Source organism: Mycteria americana, chromosome 18 (assembly GCF_035582795.1).
Source record: "Mycteria americana isolate JAX WOST 10 ecotype Jacksonville Zoo and Gardens chromosome 18, USCA_MyAme_1.0, whole genome shotgun sequence".
Classification (NCBI taxonomy): Eukaryota; Metazoa; Chordata; class Aves; order Ciconiiformes; family Ciconiidae; genus Mycteria; species Mycteria americana.
Genome location: NC_134382.1, coordinates 6,349,620 through 6,367,851, shown reverse-complemented (window position 1 = coordinate 6,367,851; position 18,232 = coordinate 6,349,620). Strand labels below are relative to the sequence as shown.

Sequence of the window (18,232 nt, the reverse complement as noted above, 5' to 3'; positions counted from 1 at the left end):
GCCGGCGGAGCGGCGCCCCGGCCCGGGCGAGCGCCTTTGTTCGCGGCCGGGCGCCGCGCACAAAGGGCAGCCGCGCTCACCTGCGTGCGGGGCCGGGCCGGCCCCGGCGGTCCTGCGGCACGGGCGGCGGCGGCAGCCGGGCGCGCTCAGCGCGGGCGGGCGGGCGAGGCGAGCGGAGCCGTGCGGAGCGGAGCGGAGCCGAGCGGCCGCCTCCTCCGTCGTGACTCACCGCGGCGGCCCAAGGCGGGAGGGAGGGAGGTGCCTGGGCGGCTCCGGGGGAGGGACCCGCCGCGTCCCGGCGCCCAGGGCAGCGGCGGCGCCGCAGGCACCACCCGCCAGCCGGCCGGGAGGAAGGGGCGGGGCGGGGCCGCCGAGGGGCGGGGCGCGGCGGGGAAGGGGCGGGGCCGGCGCGCAGCCCCCGGGCAGGAGCGGGCAGGGCCGGGCCGCGGCGCCGCGCCCACGCGAGAACCCGCCGAGAAGAGCGGGAGGGAGCGGAGGGCGAAGGCCGTGCTGCGGAGGGCCCCCTCTTGCAGGACCCCCTCTTGCAGGACCCCCGGCACAGCTCCCCGGGGAGGGCGGGCAGCGGCGAAGCAGCAAACCGCTGGCACTCATCCGCTACCCCCCCCCCCCCCCCCCAGCGATAGAGCCTCTCCATCGGGATAGACGGTGACATACAAGACGCTGGCAGCCCAGGGGCACGCAGCCTAGTTCCTGGCATTAGCCATATGCTTACCTGAAGAAACATCCTTTGACTCGGACTCTGAAATGAGTTGGGGCCGAGCGTCCCCCCGAGCTGCCGCTTTCCTCTAGCTGCCTGTCAGCGGGGCGAGGCTGAGGAGCACGACTTCGCCGGTAGTATCGTATCAGATAAATCATATTAATGTTAAAACAGGTTACGTGACCACTTTTCCATAACGCTATGCTAAGAAAGTTAAAGACACTGCAAAATTCAGTACAGCTTAATTCAGGCTAATTCAGCCAATATAGAAAATGCCATCTTCTGAGAACCTCCAGCTAGAACAAATATCCATTTGGTCATGCAAGCACTCAAAAATAAAGTAATCCTTCCCCTAGACAGACAGAAGCAGAGTAAAACCACAGTGAACACAGAGAGAAATTAATTAAAAAAAAAAAAAGACAGAGGTTCATCACCCCTGCTCCATCACTAATCTGCATTTCGGTTTCCCACCAGGCTTAACAGTAATGCTGCTTACCTATAATATGCATCAGTGGGGCCAGCAAGGTAAGTATAGAATTCCTGAAGATAAAAATGCTTTGTGTACTAAGTGTTATTTAGCAAAACACATCTGTTTTCTACTCGGTATTTAACTTAATTGCATAAAAATAGTCACAGTAATGAAATAGGTGGCACTTCCTTTAACAGCTTGCTGCTTAATGACATCAAAGCCCACTGCCACTGAAATCCATACCCCACTGCCAGCTAATGAAGGTCTTAACATGAAAGCCTATGCAAAGAGCAAAACCAAGCTGCTGACAGGAACAGGAATGGTGCAAATATGCTGGGATCTGAGATCACTAGCACATACCCACAGCACAGCAGGCAGTAATGATTATTAATTATTTAAGAAAAGAACATAAGAGCTTCAGCATAAGCTGAAAAAAATATGCAGAAGCATTGCTCTGGGATCCTCCAGTTGGATTACTGTTAATTAGCACAGTACATGAGTCTGAGGGAAAGATCTAAAAGCATCTTATGCTAGTAGGAGCGTATCATTAAGCCATCATTTGCATCTTTGCAATAGTATGAATTTTCTCACTGATAACATCATGGGCAAAACACCATTTTATGACTAAGTATTGTCTAGCTCTCCTAATTTAGCTGGCTGACTGTACTACAGCATAATGCAATCTTATATAGCATAAATTTAACATCCCGCATTTATTTAGAATGGGTTTTAGCAGAGAGATACTATAAGGCTTCCTCTACCCTTGGAGAATTTTAGATTTATTTTCTTAAATCACTGAGTCTAAATCAGCTTCTGCCCCACCTCAGTTTGCCACCATCAAGCTCACTGAGATGTTTAGCTATGAAGCAAGGTGACAACTGGCCATTATAGTAGTTACTTTTATTATCGTAAGACACGATGGATGCTTGAGAGATGTCTTAACTCCTAGCTCCGCCACAGATGTAGTAGAATAGTGTTCATGTCTCATGGGAATGCACAGACCTTCACGAAGTAAACAGAAAATACAAGTGCACCGCACTTGATCAAATCTATTATCTTACCACTTGTCACCCTACTTGCCCCAACCACCAAAAGGGAATAATACAGCTTATCATCAGCAGGAGAATGTTAGGAAGTTTAATTATCTAAAGGGTAAGTCTTTCTAACCTTTCTACAAGTATTGTATGAAGACTGGATATTGTTTTATAAAAATCTAACAGATTAAATGGATTTTTCTTTTCAGTAGCTTCTAATCTCTTCTGTTTAACAAGGCTGCTGTTTGTCCTAGTAAGCCAAACTTCATGAAACCTTCTCCTCTGAATCCCTGCTTGACTTAGAAAAAAATCTCCCAATTCACTCCGTCCTCCTCTGATCTCCAATTCTTTCTTCATCAGCTCTGAAATTCATTTAGGATTCCTTCACAGTACAGCTGCTTCCACCCTCCAAGTCCCTCTGTATTTGTTGGCATCTCCCTCTCATTAAGGGCTTCTAGCAGCATCTGTACGCACAAGCCCTGCTTTCATTATCCATCTGATTTAACCACATGCAACAAGAATGAAAACTGTTTCTCTCAAAGATGTGTATGGTACCCAATGAGGGAATTGTTTTTAGTTTGGAATCTTCTTTCTTTCGGTAATCTTTTATATTTCAGACTTAGTCTGACAATTCCAATCCATCAAAATCCTGCTCTGATGCAGGAAAAGTAGAGTGTTTCCTGAAAATTAAATGTAGTTCAGCCACTCAACTCTTTGCATACTTGGGACACTACAATAAATTATGTAGGGTCACAACAGTCAGTTGAAATTTCCATGACTAGTGGCGAGCACAACTTGCGTAGATTAGAGAGAGTATACTAGAAAATTAAAGAAATAGTTCAGCTGCCTTAGTTACAATATTTAATGTTTCTACAGACTGTGCAGTGAGGAGGTATGCAGAGATATTTTAGAGGGATGGACAAAAAAGCCCTTTAGTGTAAAAAAAAAAAAAAAGACTATGACAATCTTTTTGTTGTTGTTGTTAATCCAGACTTAGTTTGTATGGTAAGAAACCTTCTCAGCTGCATATTTTATTCAAAACCAGAAGTGCTCCCAGATTAAATTTGGTATTTACAAAGTTGCAAAGCACACTCTTTTATGACAACATTACAGAATTTAATCTCAATCTTCAGCTTACAAGGATATTAACTGGACAATCAAAAGAGAAGCAATTTACCCAGACATTAACGCTTCTGTCCACAGGATTTGCAGGTGGTTCTGCCTGATGGTTTTCAGTACATCTGCAATTATTCCTGACCCATTTTTGGAGGCATGTGGAAAACATGATCCTAAACATTATGAAGTAGCAAACTATTATGATAGCAAGATAGAACTTGTTTTAAAAAGAAATCTGCTATTAAATATATCACTAACACATTAGTGTGTTAAATTACAGTAGGTATTTCATTGCATGATACAGCAATGCCTTACATACAGTTAGATCCATTAACCTTATGTCTGTATTTTCTCTTTTAAGACCTTATTTTAGAGACTACTTATTCTGAAATGTTTTTATTTATCCTGTCAGATAGTGTCAGATACTTTAGGCCACCTTTTCAGATGCTCTGAACATCAGCAGCTCCCGCCTGACTGAGATGGGAAGCTTGGATGTTTAAAAGTTATGGGAGAGAAATCTTGGGCAACATAAACTCCAGTAATTCTCCCCTCTCCCTCACAGGCGTAAAACCCTATTAAGGTAAAGTTAAAAAAACCCAACCACCTCATAGCAAGACAAGATGTCACATTTTCCATGACTCCTAGAGAAAAACTTCAGTATGAGCACTCCTACTCCTGCCTCGTGGGTAGCTAAGCAGACAGAACTGAAATAAGAGTTTACTTCCCTAGTCGAAAAGACTTCCCCAGAACTCAGTGAGGATAATTTAAAAATGATGGAAGTAGGGAAACCAAAAGATGCCTGCAGGCTGACTTTTATTTCTCTACAATGTAAAAATTATATTTGTCCTTATATAAGAAGGGCATGGCCATACTGGAAGCAAAGACAAATGGTTGTATTTTAATTTGCCTACCATTTCAGCCACTAACAATACAGCCTTAAATGCCTCGTCAGTAGGTGGTATTAACACAGAATTCTCTATCAAAATGAATTTGACTTTAACAGGAAGGGTAACATGATGAACTAAGGGATCTCTTAAGAAACCTTGTATTTTTCCTTTAAGACAAAGATAACTTGCTACTTTTCCATTCAAGATCAAAGAAGGGAAATAATACAAGGAGACAAAGACAGAATAAAGAGAGACAGAGCATTTGAAGCTTCAATTTTCTCTCTAACACTTTTTCTTTTAGATCAGTACAATCACTAGATTCACCCTATAGAGAAAGAAGATTAAAAAAGGGAGGTTATATATGGCCAAAAAGAACTCTGGGCAACTTTGCTGATGTGTTTAAAGCTACTGTACTTTACAATTCTTATTTCAGAAGTAAAATGATAAACAAAAAACAAAGCACTTTTAATCTTCAAAGCAATGTATGATCAATAACAACTTCATAGCACTCGGTATTTGAGTATCATAATCTGTATTTTACTCCAGGAGAGAAAGATGTGTAGAGAATAAGTGATCTGCCTGGGTCTAATGCTGAACCAGGGATGGCACTCAAACATCACAAGCTTGTACGTTAAACCACAAAACCATGCTTTCATTTAGGAATTGTTCTTTTATTACCAGTTTTTATTTGAGCAAATGATTATTATAATAAATAGATTATGGACTTTTTTCCAGCCCTTGCAGAAACATTTGAGATACTAGTGGAGGTACATCGCAGGATTATTTGTCAAACTATTTAGCACAGCACACCAATTAACTTACTATGCCTCTGAAATTAATCTAACCACTTCAAGTAGGTTACTTAAATAACTATTTGCTAGGGTCAACATAAGAATAGCTTCATATTATCAACAGCTTCCTTGTTAAATTACATTTACAGGGCATTCTGCAGGACATATCCAGCCTCAGGGTTAGAGCTATGCTTTCTGACCCTTCACAACTTTTGAGAAGGGAAGTCTGGCCTGGCATAGTGAATCTTGCAATAATATTGGTCATTGATCTCAATCTCATCTTTGTCCATCTAAATTACGAGAGATCTTTTCTAGAGCAGAAGGAACACAATGTTAAAAAGATATTCAGCCAAGGATCAATTTAATAGGAATTTTACAACTGCCTGCAGTACAGAAAGTTTGAAAAAATCCTGTAATATCTGCAAATCAATAAAAAAAGTTTCTCCTGGAAACGTACACCTCTCTAAAACTGCAAGGAAAAAGATTTCCATATTATTGTGCTGTAAACTTACTGTGATCTGTGGGAGTGCTGAGAGATTTAATTTACATACTAATGTTGCAAGCAGGTTGGGGGGCGTGGGGGGAGAAGAGTTACTTAGCACCAGTAATGAGCAGAAAGGAGAAGGCGGCAGCTGCAGTCCCCATGGACTGTTTTGTTTTCAATAATTTTAGACTGTCTAATAACACACCTTTTAATAAGCTGCTCTCAGCTATAAAGCTGCAATCAGCCTTTGTCAGAGAACATAATACTGTCCCTGACAGGAAAATAGTTCTGATGTAATGGACAAAAGACCCCATCTAAATAAAAGCTTCTTAAAAAAAAAAAAGGAAAGGAGAAAAAAGTTCCATCAGTGAAAGACATAAATTATGCTGTCTATACTGTATATCCTTTCATTTGTAAAATACTAGATCTCAAAAGGATATCTGTTAAAGCAAAATACATTCTAAAACACACGCTTTCTGGTTTACGCTACTCCAGTCCTAGTTTACAATTAGATGAACTTGCTTATTTATAGGGTATTTATGCCCTATAAGTGCAATCTAAATTATGACTGATCATGTTAATTTTCTGTTTATCATCTATGCTACCCACTTAGTCTAAGGGACTACTATGCAACACTGAGATAAACATTGCAATAGGCTATCTAAATTTAAGACTATTTCCACTCCACTCACTCAATTTAATGGCAGTTCTCACTGAAGCTCAAGTCTAGCTATAAAAGCCTAAGAGATATATATACGATAGGTAAAACACAGATGTTCTACTCCATTAAACACAGGATTCCTCAGAACAGTGGGTCACCTTCACTGCTGATAAACGCAGGTCCAACTCCACTGTTGCCAAAAACAGTCATGCCACCATAAACTGGAACTCAATCTACCCAACATTTGGGTTTAAAAGTTGGTTTATAAACCACTACTAATTCTAAAAGAATTCAGTATCATCCTTTCAGTAGATCTATTTCTTAATTTTTAAAATTCAAAGCACTAACAAGATGGAAAAAAGATCACTTTTTTCCTAGGAATTATTCTGATCTTTCCAGTATTATCACCATCCTTTTCTTTCCAGCAACAGACTTACTGTGATGGCAGTTATCACATTTTACAGATCAGTTCAGAAACATGCCTAAAACTTACATAAGACACGTTGTCAAAAAAATACCCAGTCACTAAAACCAGCACAAAATCTGTTTGTCCTGAAGAAACACCGATCACCTTAGCAATATAGGTAGAGATCTCTGTTTAACCTCCTCTTTTTAATGTCATTTGGTGGAGAGTTAGCATAAACCACTATGGCATTTGGTTATTGTAGTTTGCTGTCATTTAAGGAAAAATAAATTTATCACTTAGAAAAAACAGGTAATTTGTGGAGTTTAAGCAGCAAAATGGTAGCTTTCTTCTCCTGATACATTTCTGCCCCACCTTATGGGAAGGGGAACTGACTGTGACTTACCAGTCACACTCTCTCTGAGGGGTGCCAGATAATAATAGCACGTCAACACACAGCCAAATGCTCCTTTTGCCAATGAGATTTCATAACGCTTCCTCCACTTCTGAAGCTCTCCAAAGAAAGGAAGTGCTAACTCCCTATTAAAATATATAGTCCAAAGGACCCCAAACTGTCTAATGTTTGAACTCTTTTTGCACAGAAACAGAGGGAAATTATTTTGTTTGCATGAAGTAACTTTTTTTGCATTAATTTTTTTTTGCCCCCCCTTTTTTTTTTTACAGCCAGAAGCTGTAAGCTGAACAGATATGTCTACATGCAGCTACACTGTCTTAAAGAATTTAGGATTTACTGCTTCTAGTTTCAGACAAAGCAACACTCATAAGGAAACATCAAGCTTTTCTCCTCCTGCTCAGAGGAAAAAGACAATTGTTAATAGCTAATAGCTAAGATGACCACAGAAATGTTTTTGGCTTCTATTCATATCCTCTTCTCTAGCTAGTGGTAAAATAAGAATGGGAACAGGTATGAAATCCAATTAAGAAATGCCTCTTTTTTTTTTTTTGATTGCCAGTATCATTAGATCAGCGCCTGAATACGTACCAAGGGTAGAGCAGACCTGAAATGCACATTTCTCACGCTGAAAAAATTCTCAGTGAGTTAGACTTCCAATCAGCTCAGCCAAAACGCTAACAAGTACTGAATTAAAGCGTGAAGCTGCCAGTACTTTAAGAACAAGATCCCTAATATTGATTTTACAAAAAAATAGTTTATCAGGAAGTTAAACACACACCTAGAGTCCCAACTAGTTTCTCCACACTCAGAGCTAAAAACTCAACAATATGAGATAACCTCCTACACCCTGAGATGATTCAGGATTCTAACTTCCTGTGGAAGCACAGACCCTCCCCTCTTCACAGCACCACCATCTGATAAATAGACTGAGCAACACTTGCACCAATCGCGTAATGAGAGCTTTTCCGCCCTTTTTAAACTTCTTTCTACTTGCAAGCTATTTCATGCTATCTCAGAAATACTGGGAAATAACGGTAGCATGTAGTTTTACACCCAGAGCTAAAGTAAGAGGTCACAGAAAGGGCTTCTCATTGCCATTTCCTAGCAATTCCCTGTCATTTCAATATACAAGGTTAAATTACTCCAGAAGCCTCCCTACAGGGCTTCCATTGTTTGTCAGTCAAGGCTAGGACACAATGGCACTCATTCATGTGCACAGCAAACAAGCAGCTAAGGGCCAATGATCAGCATACAGTCTCATTTTGGTTCTTCTGCAAACAGTTTGGAGAAAGATGGCATTTCAAATAAACTATGTCGATTTTTCAAAGCTTCAACACATTCCTAGTATCAACTACTTCGTAGGGAGTCCAGACAAAAGTTAAGATAACTTGAGAACAATGTGAAGAATCACCAAAAAAACCCACTCACTCATTAGGACTGCTCCTGAAAAAGATCTGCTTGCTACAACCACATGCAAAAAGATTACGTTTTAATAGTTAGAGAAATACACTTTCAGAAAAGTTCAAAATAGCTGATTCTTTCCAAAGACAGTCATACCATGCTTTTGTTTTTAGAGTACCACTTAGTGTTCAGCCTCAGAGCTTAAGTTACTAAGGGGTACAGACACCAAGGTTCCAAAGTGCACTTAAGGCTGTTTACTTCATATCTTCTGGTTAAGAACCCAAGAGGTTTAGGGTTTGGGTTGTTTTTGGTTTTGTTTTGCTTTTCTTTTTTTCAACATGTTAAAAATAGAAAACCCAAACGCAATACGAGAGAAGTCCAATGCTGCTGATAACTGGAGACACACAAGCCTCACGCACCTCTTCATTGTTTTGCCTTTTCTACTTCAAAACTTGCTAGAGCAAAGACTTTGTCTCCTGATCCTATGAAAGGAAAAAACATTTTCAGTAAGCATTAACAGAAATTGTGAATTTCCTTATATACAATTTAAATCAAGTAAAACATTCGAGATCAAAAGAAATCAAACCTATATTTTGAAAACTAGAACATTCGAGCTAATTTTAAAAAGTCTGAAACCAGCCATGTTGTATTGGGGCTGGCTGGGATGGAGTTCACTTTCCCCATAGCAGCTCTCATAGTGCCACGCTTTGTGTTTGTAGCTAGCATGGGTGTTGATAACACACCCATGTTTTGGCTACTGCTGAGCAATGCTGGCACAGCATCAGGGCTGACTCGCCCCCAAAGGCCAGTAGGCTTGGGGTGGGCAAGAGGTTGGGAGGGGACATAGCCAGGACAGCTGACCCAAACTGACCAGAGGGATAGTCCATACCTTATGACACCATGCTCAACAATAAAAGCTAGGAGAAAGGAGGAGGTGGGGGATTTGTTAAGGCATTTTTCGTCAGAAGGAACTACTACACGTACTGAGACCCTGCTTCCCAGGAAGTGGCTGGACATCGCCTGCTGATGGGAAGTAGAGAACAAATTTTCGTTTTCCTTTGCTTCTCTTTATTAAACTGACTTTATCTCGACCCACGAATTTTTTATTTTATTTTCTCCCCCTGTGCTGCTGAGGAGGGCGAATGAGAGAGGGGCTTGGTGGCCAGCCAAGGCCGACCCACCACACACCTAGAGAGCTTCTAACGAAGTACCCTTTTGAGCAAAAGGTTCTCACCTTGCTTACACTCTCAGGAAGAGGAGTACTGAAAGGTAGGTCATGGAGTCAGTTTATTTGTACCCTGACCTAGTCTGGCATGTTCCTGCCATTCATAGTTCTTTCATCAGAGTTCTAACTGTAATGCTAGAATGAACTGTTGGGCTTATTTAATGCATATTATAAACTGAACTTTTGGTCTTGTCAATATGATTAGAGTTATGACAACCATGGCAAGAAGAGTGCTTTAAAGCTGTATTTTGACAATGTGCCAGTAATTGCCAAATTGTCTGCATCAAGCAGAGGAAAAGGCTCTCCTGAAGAGAGTCATTAATGCAAAAGAGATCTGTGTTTAACTGGAAGAACGGTATCTCTGCTTGAGACAGACCATTCAAGCCTTCAGCATTATGAGCAACACTTGGCATTTTATGGACATTTGGCACTGGATTTATTTGCTGCATTACTTTTTCCTCATGGATAGTGTATCAGAGTTTCATTGTTAATAAAATAGAAAAATGTACATCAAAATTTAATGGCATGAATCTTTTTGTTCTCTTTCATAAGGGAATCACAGGTATTTCTATTAATCAAGTCTTCAATGAGGCAAAGAAACTGGAAGTTATGAGAATGAAAACTTACCAAGGTCAGTGGAGACTCTCTCAAACTGGCTCAGGGCTGTACCAGCATTTGCTGACAAGAACATCTCATCATCTGGAGTGAGCTAAATCAAAAAAGGCCATAACTGTGAGCTTGGTACCTTAATTGTGCATATTCCCACCATTGTGATTCCAATCTACATGGGCACATACATGAACTATGACAGGTTACAGCAATTGCCAATTTGCAGTTTTTAAGTGGCACTGTTATCTAACATATTAAAAGCCAAAGTAAAAATGCAAACTACTCCCCCTACCACTGAATTTTTTTCTCAGTGGCATCTGTCAGCCCAGGAAGGACAGCATATGCAACATCAGACATGCCTCTTCATGCACCGCTGTTTCAAGCTGACCTCCAGTGATAACTTTTAATCAAAAGGTCACACTGTACCTCTGTACCAAAACTATGCAAAGGATGTCAATTACTTTTTTTGTCGTGTGGTCAATACAGTAACGAGCTAATATCCAAGCTCACTTCATATCATCTACTGAGGAAAGCGAAAATATGCGGTCACTACCAGCTTTGACCATGTTAAGAGTCAATGACCCAGAAATGGTTCTCCTCCTTTAAAGTGAAATTTGCACATGTATATTTTGCTTTTATGTATGTGCTCTGATGCCTTGTGACAGATGCCCATAAAATATTTACAATAATGAAGTAGTAACCTACATTTGCAAGGTTCAGATGTTCTAAGGTAAAACTCGCTCATTTAAGTAGCCTCAGATATATATCCCTTATTAAAGCAAAGCATAAGCGTGTCAAACTGTCCCCAGTATGTGTGTCGGTTTATTTATTAAAAATATAAAAATCAGGTACAGGCATTCAGAATGATGTCGGGATGAGGGAAAAAGCATTAGCTACCTGCCTTTGCTGTGCTTTGTAAGCAAGCATATACCTACTTAACATTCCGCAGTATTGTGCGGATAAACATGTAATATTTACCACCATTTTTCACATTCAGAACAGATGTGAAACTACTATCCTAGCAAGTCCTCTGTGAAGTAGGTTACTGATCATTTTAAAAGATAAAGAGGCTATGTCAAAGCGTCATGAGGTGGCTTGTCTGAAGTGATCCAAGGAACTCATGCCAGGAGGATTAAATATCTTCAGGCATTCAGTTCACAATCTTAACTAGCCTTTTAACCTATTTCCAAAGCGTTTTTTCCTCTGACAGCCAAGCAATAAAAATATTCTGAGGGAAAGCATTTGCTAATATCACCTACTTGGAATGTAGCTTCTTTAAGTACTGCACTTGATCTTTTCCATTACATTCCCTCATTTCCTAAGAAAGTTCAAGTACAGAGATACACAGCAACCCATTTTCTTCATATACCAGCAACAAAAAGAAATAACAACTTCTCTTCCTCCCTCTAGTGGTAAAAACCAGGTATTGTTCTGGCACTGATGTACTCATCGGGGAAACAATCAGTTTATCGCTCATCTCTCCAATTTATTTATCTTACACCAAGAAGTAGGTATTATCACTAATACAAAATTAAAGCTCACTGTATATCCAAAGTCTTGGATAGTTCCTGCCAGGTGGAGAGGTGGTAGTTAGCCAGTAGAAGACTTGATTTGTAGCTTCTACAAATACCATCAACTTGTACCAGCTTATTTGTGATTCATTCATATGACTCCCCAAAGAAAGCATTTTGAAGTGGAAACAGCCTTAGATAAATGTACAATACTATTTGATATATGTTCAGTGGAGAGTGTTTCAGAAAGCTTGGCATTAAAATGGAAGGACGTTTATGTACTACAAAAAGCAAGCTGCATTTTATTATTTGCTCATAAACAAAAGTTGTCATTTCTTATTTTAATGATTTCAAATTCCTCTTCAACATATAGATAGAAATTTCTATTCACCTAACTATCATACCAACACCTTACCTTCTCACCAAGCTTTCTGAGGGCAGTCAGGATTTCCACTTTCTGCTGCGTGTATAGGTCTCGTCCCAACTTTCCAACCATCAAGTCTCGGTCCATCTGTATGGGCGGGGGGGGGAAATAAGTCAAAATATGTAAGCTTCCCATTAGTTTCACTCAACACAACAGCATGAGCAATGCAACAGCCTAAAAATATTATCAGTAAGCATAGTACCCATGGAAGTAAGGGACAGAGTTACCCATAATTTAAAAGATGGCCGTGAAGTTTTTCTGACCATTCTGCAAATACTCTTTGCACCTAACCTTAGCATTCTTGATTTCTCCAAACTCAAATCTCTTTTAACCAAAGACTGCTATTAATTCAAAATTATGGATTCACATATCACTGATACATGGAGGAATCACATTTCATTTCACTTTATCTGGATCTCAAGTTCAGTCTAGATCTCTGAAACATTCAGTGCACTCTCCAGCCCCTCAATACAATGACAGACTCATACTCTTCAGATTTTCTATTTACAGTTATATTCAGTTCACTATCTGTTAATCATATTTTTGTTTTGAAGCAGCAAGATAGAAGGTAATTCAAGAAATACACACTGTTGTCCCCATTACCTCAAGGAACATTTAAAACTGAATAAATTCGGAAAGAGAATTTCTTTATCTCCTTATGATGCTGCCACCAAGTTTTCTAACACACTTGGTGCTCTCCTTGCAATCATTATATATTTAAATCAGTCTAGCTCAAATACACAATTTTTTACTGTAAAACAGAAACCTTCACCTCTGCCAACCTTGTCCTCAATTGCCTTGGTTGTTTCTTTGCAAACATTCTAATTACTTCTGGAGTTTTAAATGCTTGGCTGATGGCTGCTTGTATCGCCTACAAGGAAAAGAGCAAGAATGATCAGAACTAATAGTCCCAAGCTACAGCTGCATGACAAGATTAATGAAGGCTGGAAAACATCATTAGTATCCTCTGCATCATTTGATAAAGAGAGCTTTTCTTTTTTTGCATAACTATGGAAGTGAGATGAAAAAAAAGATATGACCTTTATGCAGGGCTTGAAAAATCCACTAATTAGCGCAACTACACTGAGAAAGAGCTGTGAAACTTCGTTACAGCCCAGGTCCTAATTTCTAACAATTTCCAACATCTTCCTGATATTAGCACATAAGTGGATTTGCTGTGCTATCTTTAGCAGTTTTAATGCCCACACTGATGATTACAGCTCGTCTAAGGGTAAGCAGAATGTAAATGATGAGGTGAATCTCCTACTGTTATTCAAAATCCTCTATGGAGTATCAAAACTATAATGATTAAATCTCACCACAGTTATGACAAATCATGATCCCTCTGGAAACAAACCCCTAAAACATGGGGCTCATAGGAACAGATCATGCTGTAATTAAACATTTGAAAAGAGAGAAAATAGACCAAAGGTTTGGAAGTCAGCATAAAGTAAGATAAATTCACTAAAAGAACTTAAAGTTACACAGTCACTCCTACAGCCTTTTCATTTGGATTGGTATGAATCTCTGAAATACAAATCAGCAATAAGAGCACAGGAAATGCTATCTTCATGCTTTCTAACAAACAGGCAGGAACTTTATTTCTCACAGTATATATTATCCTGGATTGTCCCTCACACCTTTTAAATTAATTTGTATTATTTTATGTTATTTTCTAATACTAGTCCCTGCAGTTTCCCACAGTTTTTTCTACAGTGTTATGGTTATAATTATTCAATACTTTTTTTCTTTTAAAATGAAGAGATCTAACCGATTTTTTATATGTACACACATATTAAATAATAAAAACATTAGATACAGAGAACCAGCTTTCACACGTGCCTGTCTAAAATTATAATGAACCACTTGTATCTGTTTTCTGTTTCATTGAGTCCAGGCAGAACATGAACTATTTTTAGTAGCACATCATCCTTACCAGTTGCATCCCGCTGAGCTCATCCACCAAAGTCATATCTCCAGACATGATCTTCTTCAGGGAGTCATTGATCTCACTCAGCTGTTCCAGAGTCTCTTTTTTGGTCTCTTCATACTCATCTGCATCTAGCTCCTCTCTAAAGAGGATCCAACAAGACACATTAATTCATAGGACTAAGCCTGAGATGTAACATGGAGAAAAGGACATCAGGGAATATCATGAAGCATGCTTCCTCAGATAGCAACGAAAACATTCACATTACTTCAGATTATTCTGCTCTAGCCCTCTTAGCTGTTATTTAGCTAATGCATATGTAGTTTTCTTGGTTTTGCACCACCTCCTAGCCACTCATGCGCTTGTTTGTATGAAGTCACTTGTATTAAAAAGGCCCTGACAACTACGACATACTCAACACTTGGTGCAATATTTAAAAGTGCGTTTTGGATCTCAACAAAAATATGCAGTGATATTCTCTTGCTCAAAGCTGTGGTGAATGAAATTATCAGAGAAGCCCATCTCCTCACTTGAAGACCATCAAGTTATTCAGGAATAACTGCTCCTGCTGTTTAAACTTTGCCCAATTCAAAGAATGGCATTACCAACCCTTAACAGTTATAATTGTTCTTGAAAAAAGTATGTACTGCTTGGAGAAGTTAGAATTATAGCCAGGGAAAGCATCTAAAACCACACAGGACATTTAAGTGCAAGTACTGAAACAGAAAAAAACCCTTTTCCTTGGTAATTAACTCTATCTCAAATTTTATTAGCCCACAAAAAACTAACACAAAATCACATGAAACAAATCACATGACAATGTTAGACAAACTAAAAAAAAAACCCCAACAAACCCAAACGTGTAACTATAAGACAAAACAAAACAGACACAAAAGCTATTTGTTAACTGCTATTAAAAAAAAACCATATGAAAACTGTGAATTCTGTGAACAGCTATTAACAATTAAAGTCACACTGAAATATAAAATTTCAAAGAAAACAGTAATGAGTATTTCTGCCCGCATTTTCCTCAAGAAGATAATAAATAGAATGATCTTAAGAAAAAGAAAGGTTTTCTAAAATAATTTTTACTACCCAACACAAACATCCTGCCTAATTTTAAAAATATAAAGCCACAGCTTTATATAATAAGTAAAATTTATATAGTAATATAAAAATATAAAGCCACAAAACAAAAAACCCCACAAGATTTTTGAAAGGTACTACTATCTTCTGCCAACCACTTAAGAAAAATATTACCGTATAAGAGGAAAGCATTTATTTTTATTACCTGCATTCCTCCAGATCTTGAAGCTGCTGCATTAATCTATCCAACTGCTCTTCCAAGTTTTGTTTTAGTTTACTGGTCTCTGTTGTTCCTCGTGAAGCCATTTTCTCTTTTCACGTGAAACTTTTAAGTTGTTACATGACACTCCTAGGAAAAAGAACATTTTATTGTTGTGTATCAACAACTTAAAACTTATTTTAAAAGGCTCCAAGTGTCAAGAAAATTATGCAGTATCTTGATGATGGAATGTCTAATCAAAACACTCGGAGATCCTCGCAGCGGACATACAGAAGCGTTTGGCTGGGTCTACAGGATTGTTAGCTTTGTAGCAAAAGGCAGTTCACCAAGATAAAAACTCAAAAAGCCACAGCGCATAAAACCAAACAAGTTTGAAACCAAGCAGCAATCACCGAAATGCTGAGGTCCCGCTGTGTGAAACAACATTCGACTCTTCAACCGCCCCTTGGGAAACTATTTAAGGGACAACAACGCGGATGCAAGGGGTCTCAAGCATTCAAACACCTTAGACAGAATCATGAGCTGTAGAAAACGAGAGCACTACGGAGGAAATCCGTGCTTCTCCGGGTACCGAACAGGAGCAGAAGGCTAGCCGACGGTAGCGATCAACGGGATACCCCTGGGTAACGCGCCGGCTCAGCAGCCGTCGACCAGCAAGTTCTGGGGCTCGCACTAACGCCAACGGCTCCAGCAGCCGGAAGACCGACAAGGAAACGCGATCCTCCCCGCCGGAAAGGTGCGAGAGGAGAGCCGAGAGCAGAGCCAACAGGAGGGCCGGGGTAGGAGAAACGAGAAGAAGGAACTCGGGCACTATCCGAGCCCTGCCGCCCCCGAGGCCAGGGCTCCAGCCCGGCTCTTCCTCCTTCCCGCCGCACTTCGCGGAGGCGATTCCGCCCAGACCCCGTCCTGCAGGCAGAGCCGCCCGCCCCGGAAGGAGGCCGCCCCCGCCCTCTCCGCCCGCCCCGGCCCCACACGCGGTCCCACACGCGGCCCCGCACGCCGCCCGGGCCCGCCGCCGCCGCCGCCGCCTCACCTGGGGCAGGCCGCGGCGGGCGAGAGCGGGAGCGCAGCGCCACGCGCGGGGGACCGGGCCGCCTCCGGCCGGCGCCGCTTCCGGCGCGCCCGGGCCAATGAGAGCGCGCCGCCGCCGCGCCGCCCAGTGCGGGCCCTCTGCGCGGAGCTGGCGGCGCGGCCCCGGGCGGTAAGCGCGGGCGGCGGCGGGGCGGCGTGGCCAGCCGGCTCGGGGCGGCGGCGGCGGGGCCCGTGGCGGGTGCTGCGGCGGCGGGGGACTCGCTGGGCTGGGGCCTGGTCCTGCGCACCGCACGTTCGGGGGCCGTGCCCCTGTGCAGGCCTCTGGCGGCGTGGAGCTGTGGGGAGGAGGTTGCTGGAACGGACCGAAAACCGGCGTGCTTAGCATGCGAGAGCTTGCAGCGCCAGCCTGCACACCCTACACTTAATATTTAATGATGTGTATATTCTGTAGATACATAAGCTTGTTTAATAAATATTTACCTCTGGGATACAAATGAGATTGACCAAAGCATGCTCACAATTACCTGCTTACCCACAGAAACAAACAGGTTGGTTGTCAGAACCATCCCAAAGCCTACTATAGGCATACTTTGATGATTTTTGGTGCAAATACGTGTCCAATCCAGCTAAGCACTAGCAGGACTGCAAGTAGCACATGCTAAATATTGGTAAGATTATGTACAAGCATGATGAGATTATACATAAGCGCATATGTAGAAGACCACACCATAGGGCACCTCGTTTTTCCTTCTGAAGTAGAAGGGAAAATGATCCAGGATGTCCTACACTCATGGAAAATCGCAGTGAAGGCCATTTTACTTTGTTTCCCCTACTTAAGTCTCTGTAGAGAGGTTTTACTAATATTTCATTTAGTATTTGGCATAAGAGCGCATTAATTGTTTTAAGACTGTTCTCAGTTTTGTGAAACTAAACACCTACCTGCATACAGGTCTCTTTCATCTCTGTATAGCAGGAGCTGGGCTGCTAGTTTGGATCTTGTGGTCAAACTGCAATAATTGGAATTGTGTCAAGCAGTGCCAAATTACACATAATTAATCAAAACTACTTGTTTTTATACAATAAGAACAGGCATAGTTCCATATACAGCTCAGGCAGTGGCTGGGCTTTAATCATCACTGGAAGCTAGTCGTCTTTTTCTCTCCTGGGATGTGCAAATTGCATAGCTTTCCCCAAAAAGTTGCAGCTATATGGAGGTCATTTCGTACAAAGTGGATCCCAGCTCTGACGGTGCTGTGTTGGTTATAAGGATGGTGTAACAGTGAAGGTAATCTTGTGGTGATACCTCTGTCATTTCCTCTGCTCTCCACATCAACCATGCAGCTGTTTTCTGTGAAAACAGTGCTAGACAGAGGATGTCAATGCAAATTAGGAGACTGAGGGTATGTGCTATTAAATTATATTTATATTCTCAATTTCTATGCAGATATGAAGTGCTACAAGGTGAGTTTATGATGCAATAATTGCCTGCTTCTGAAGATTGTAAAATCAGCTAGCAGCATGAAAAAGGACATTTGACTAACTCCAGAAAAGGGACTATATTTTTTCGTCTTAAAATCTTCTATTATTTTTGCCCTTGCTTTTTCTTTTTTAGCGGAGAAAATCAAGCCTTTTCAAATTTGCAGCGTGAGTCACTTTCTTTAGAAAGTGGGGCTTTATGTGTTACAAAGGCAAGTCTAACTCCTTTCCTTGCCTGTTCCCATAGTAACTCTTCTAGCTGATGCCCCTGTGAAGACTGCATTCCAAGTAACACCAAACCCTTCAAATGCTGAACTACTCTGCAGTAATAAAGAATATT

General features: G+C 41.2%; 3 protein-coding genes across 13 annotated transcripts in view; 1 reads left to right on the top strand and 2 right to left on the bottom strand.

The window, feature by feature from the left end:
• The window catches only part of CTNNBIP1 (catenin beta interacting protein 1), a 35,129-nt gene extending 34,246 nt beyond the window's left edge, over positions 1–883 (bottom strand). For 5 of the 7 annotated variants that reach the window (XM_075520441.1, XM_075520443.1, XM_075520440.1 and 2 more), the window contains exon 1: positions 81–200. The gene's annotated coding sequence lies outside the window, so the exon portion shown is untranslated. Of the gene's footprint in view, positions 1–80; positions 201–229; positions 324–733 lie in introns of those variants that run through there. The other 2 variants (XM_075520442.1, XM_075520444.1) reach the window with 2 other exon arrangements.
• Positions 884–5,362: 4,479 nt separating this feature from the next.
• Positions 5,363–16,536, bottom strand: LZIC (leucine zipper and CTNNBIP1 domain containing). 4 transcript variants are annotated; one of them, XM_075520797.1, is made up of 7 exons: positions 16,418–16,536; positions 15,370–15,513; positions 14,085–14,220; positions 12,921–13,019; positions 12,140–12,235; positions 10,232–10,313; positions 5,363–8,861 (listed from the first exon to the last, which is right to left on the bottom strand). In XM_075520797.1, the coding sequence occupies exons 2-7, from the start codon at positions 15,468–15,470 to the stop codon at positions 8,803–8,805; spliced, it is 573 nt and encodes a 190-aa protein (XP_075376912.1). In that variant the 5' UTR covers positions 15,471–15,513; positions 16,418–16,536; the 3' UTR covers positions 5,363–8,802. The 4 variants fall into 4 exon arrangements, with proteins under 4 accessions (XP_075376912.1, XP_075376914.1, XP_075376913.1 ...); XM_075520799.1 differs by lacking the exon at positions 16,418–16,536 and adding an exon at positions 16,017–16,173; XM_075520798.1 differs by lacking the exon at positions 16,418–16,536 and adding an exon at positions 15,889–16,156.
• The window catches only part of NMNAT1 (nicotinamide nucleotide adenylyltransferase 1), a 9,229-nt gene continuing 7,463 nt past the window's right edge, over positions 16,467–18,232 (top strand). The window contains exons 1-2 of one of the 2 annotated variants that reach the window (XM_075520795.1): positions 16,467–16,585; positions 16,868–16,964. The gene's annotated coding sequence lies outside the window, so the exon portion shown is untranslated. The remainder of the gene's footprint in view (positions 16,586–16,867; positions 16,965–18,232) is intronic. The other variant, XM_075520794.1, reaches the window with a different exon arrangement.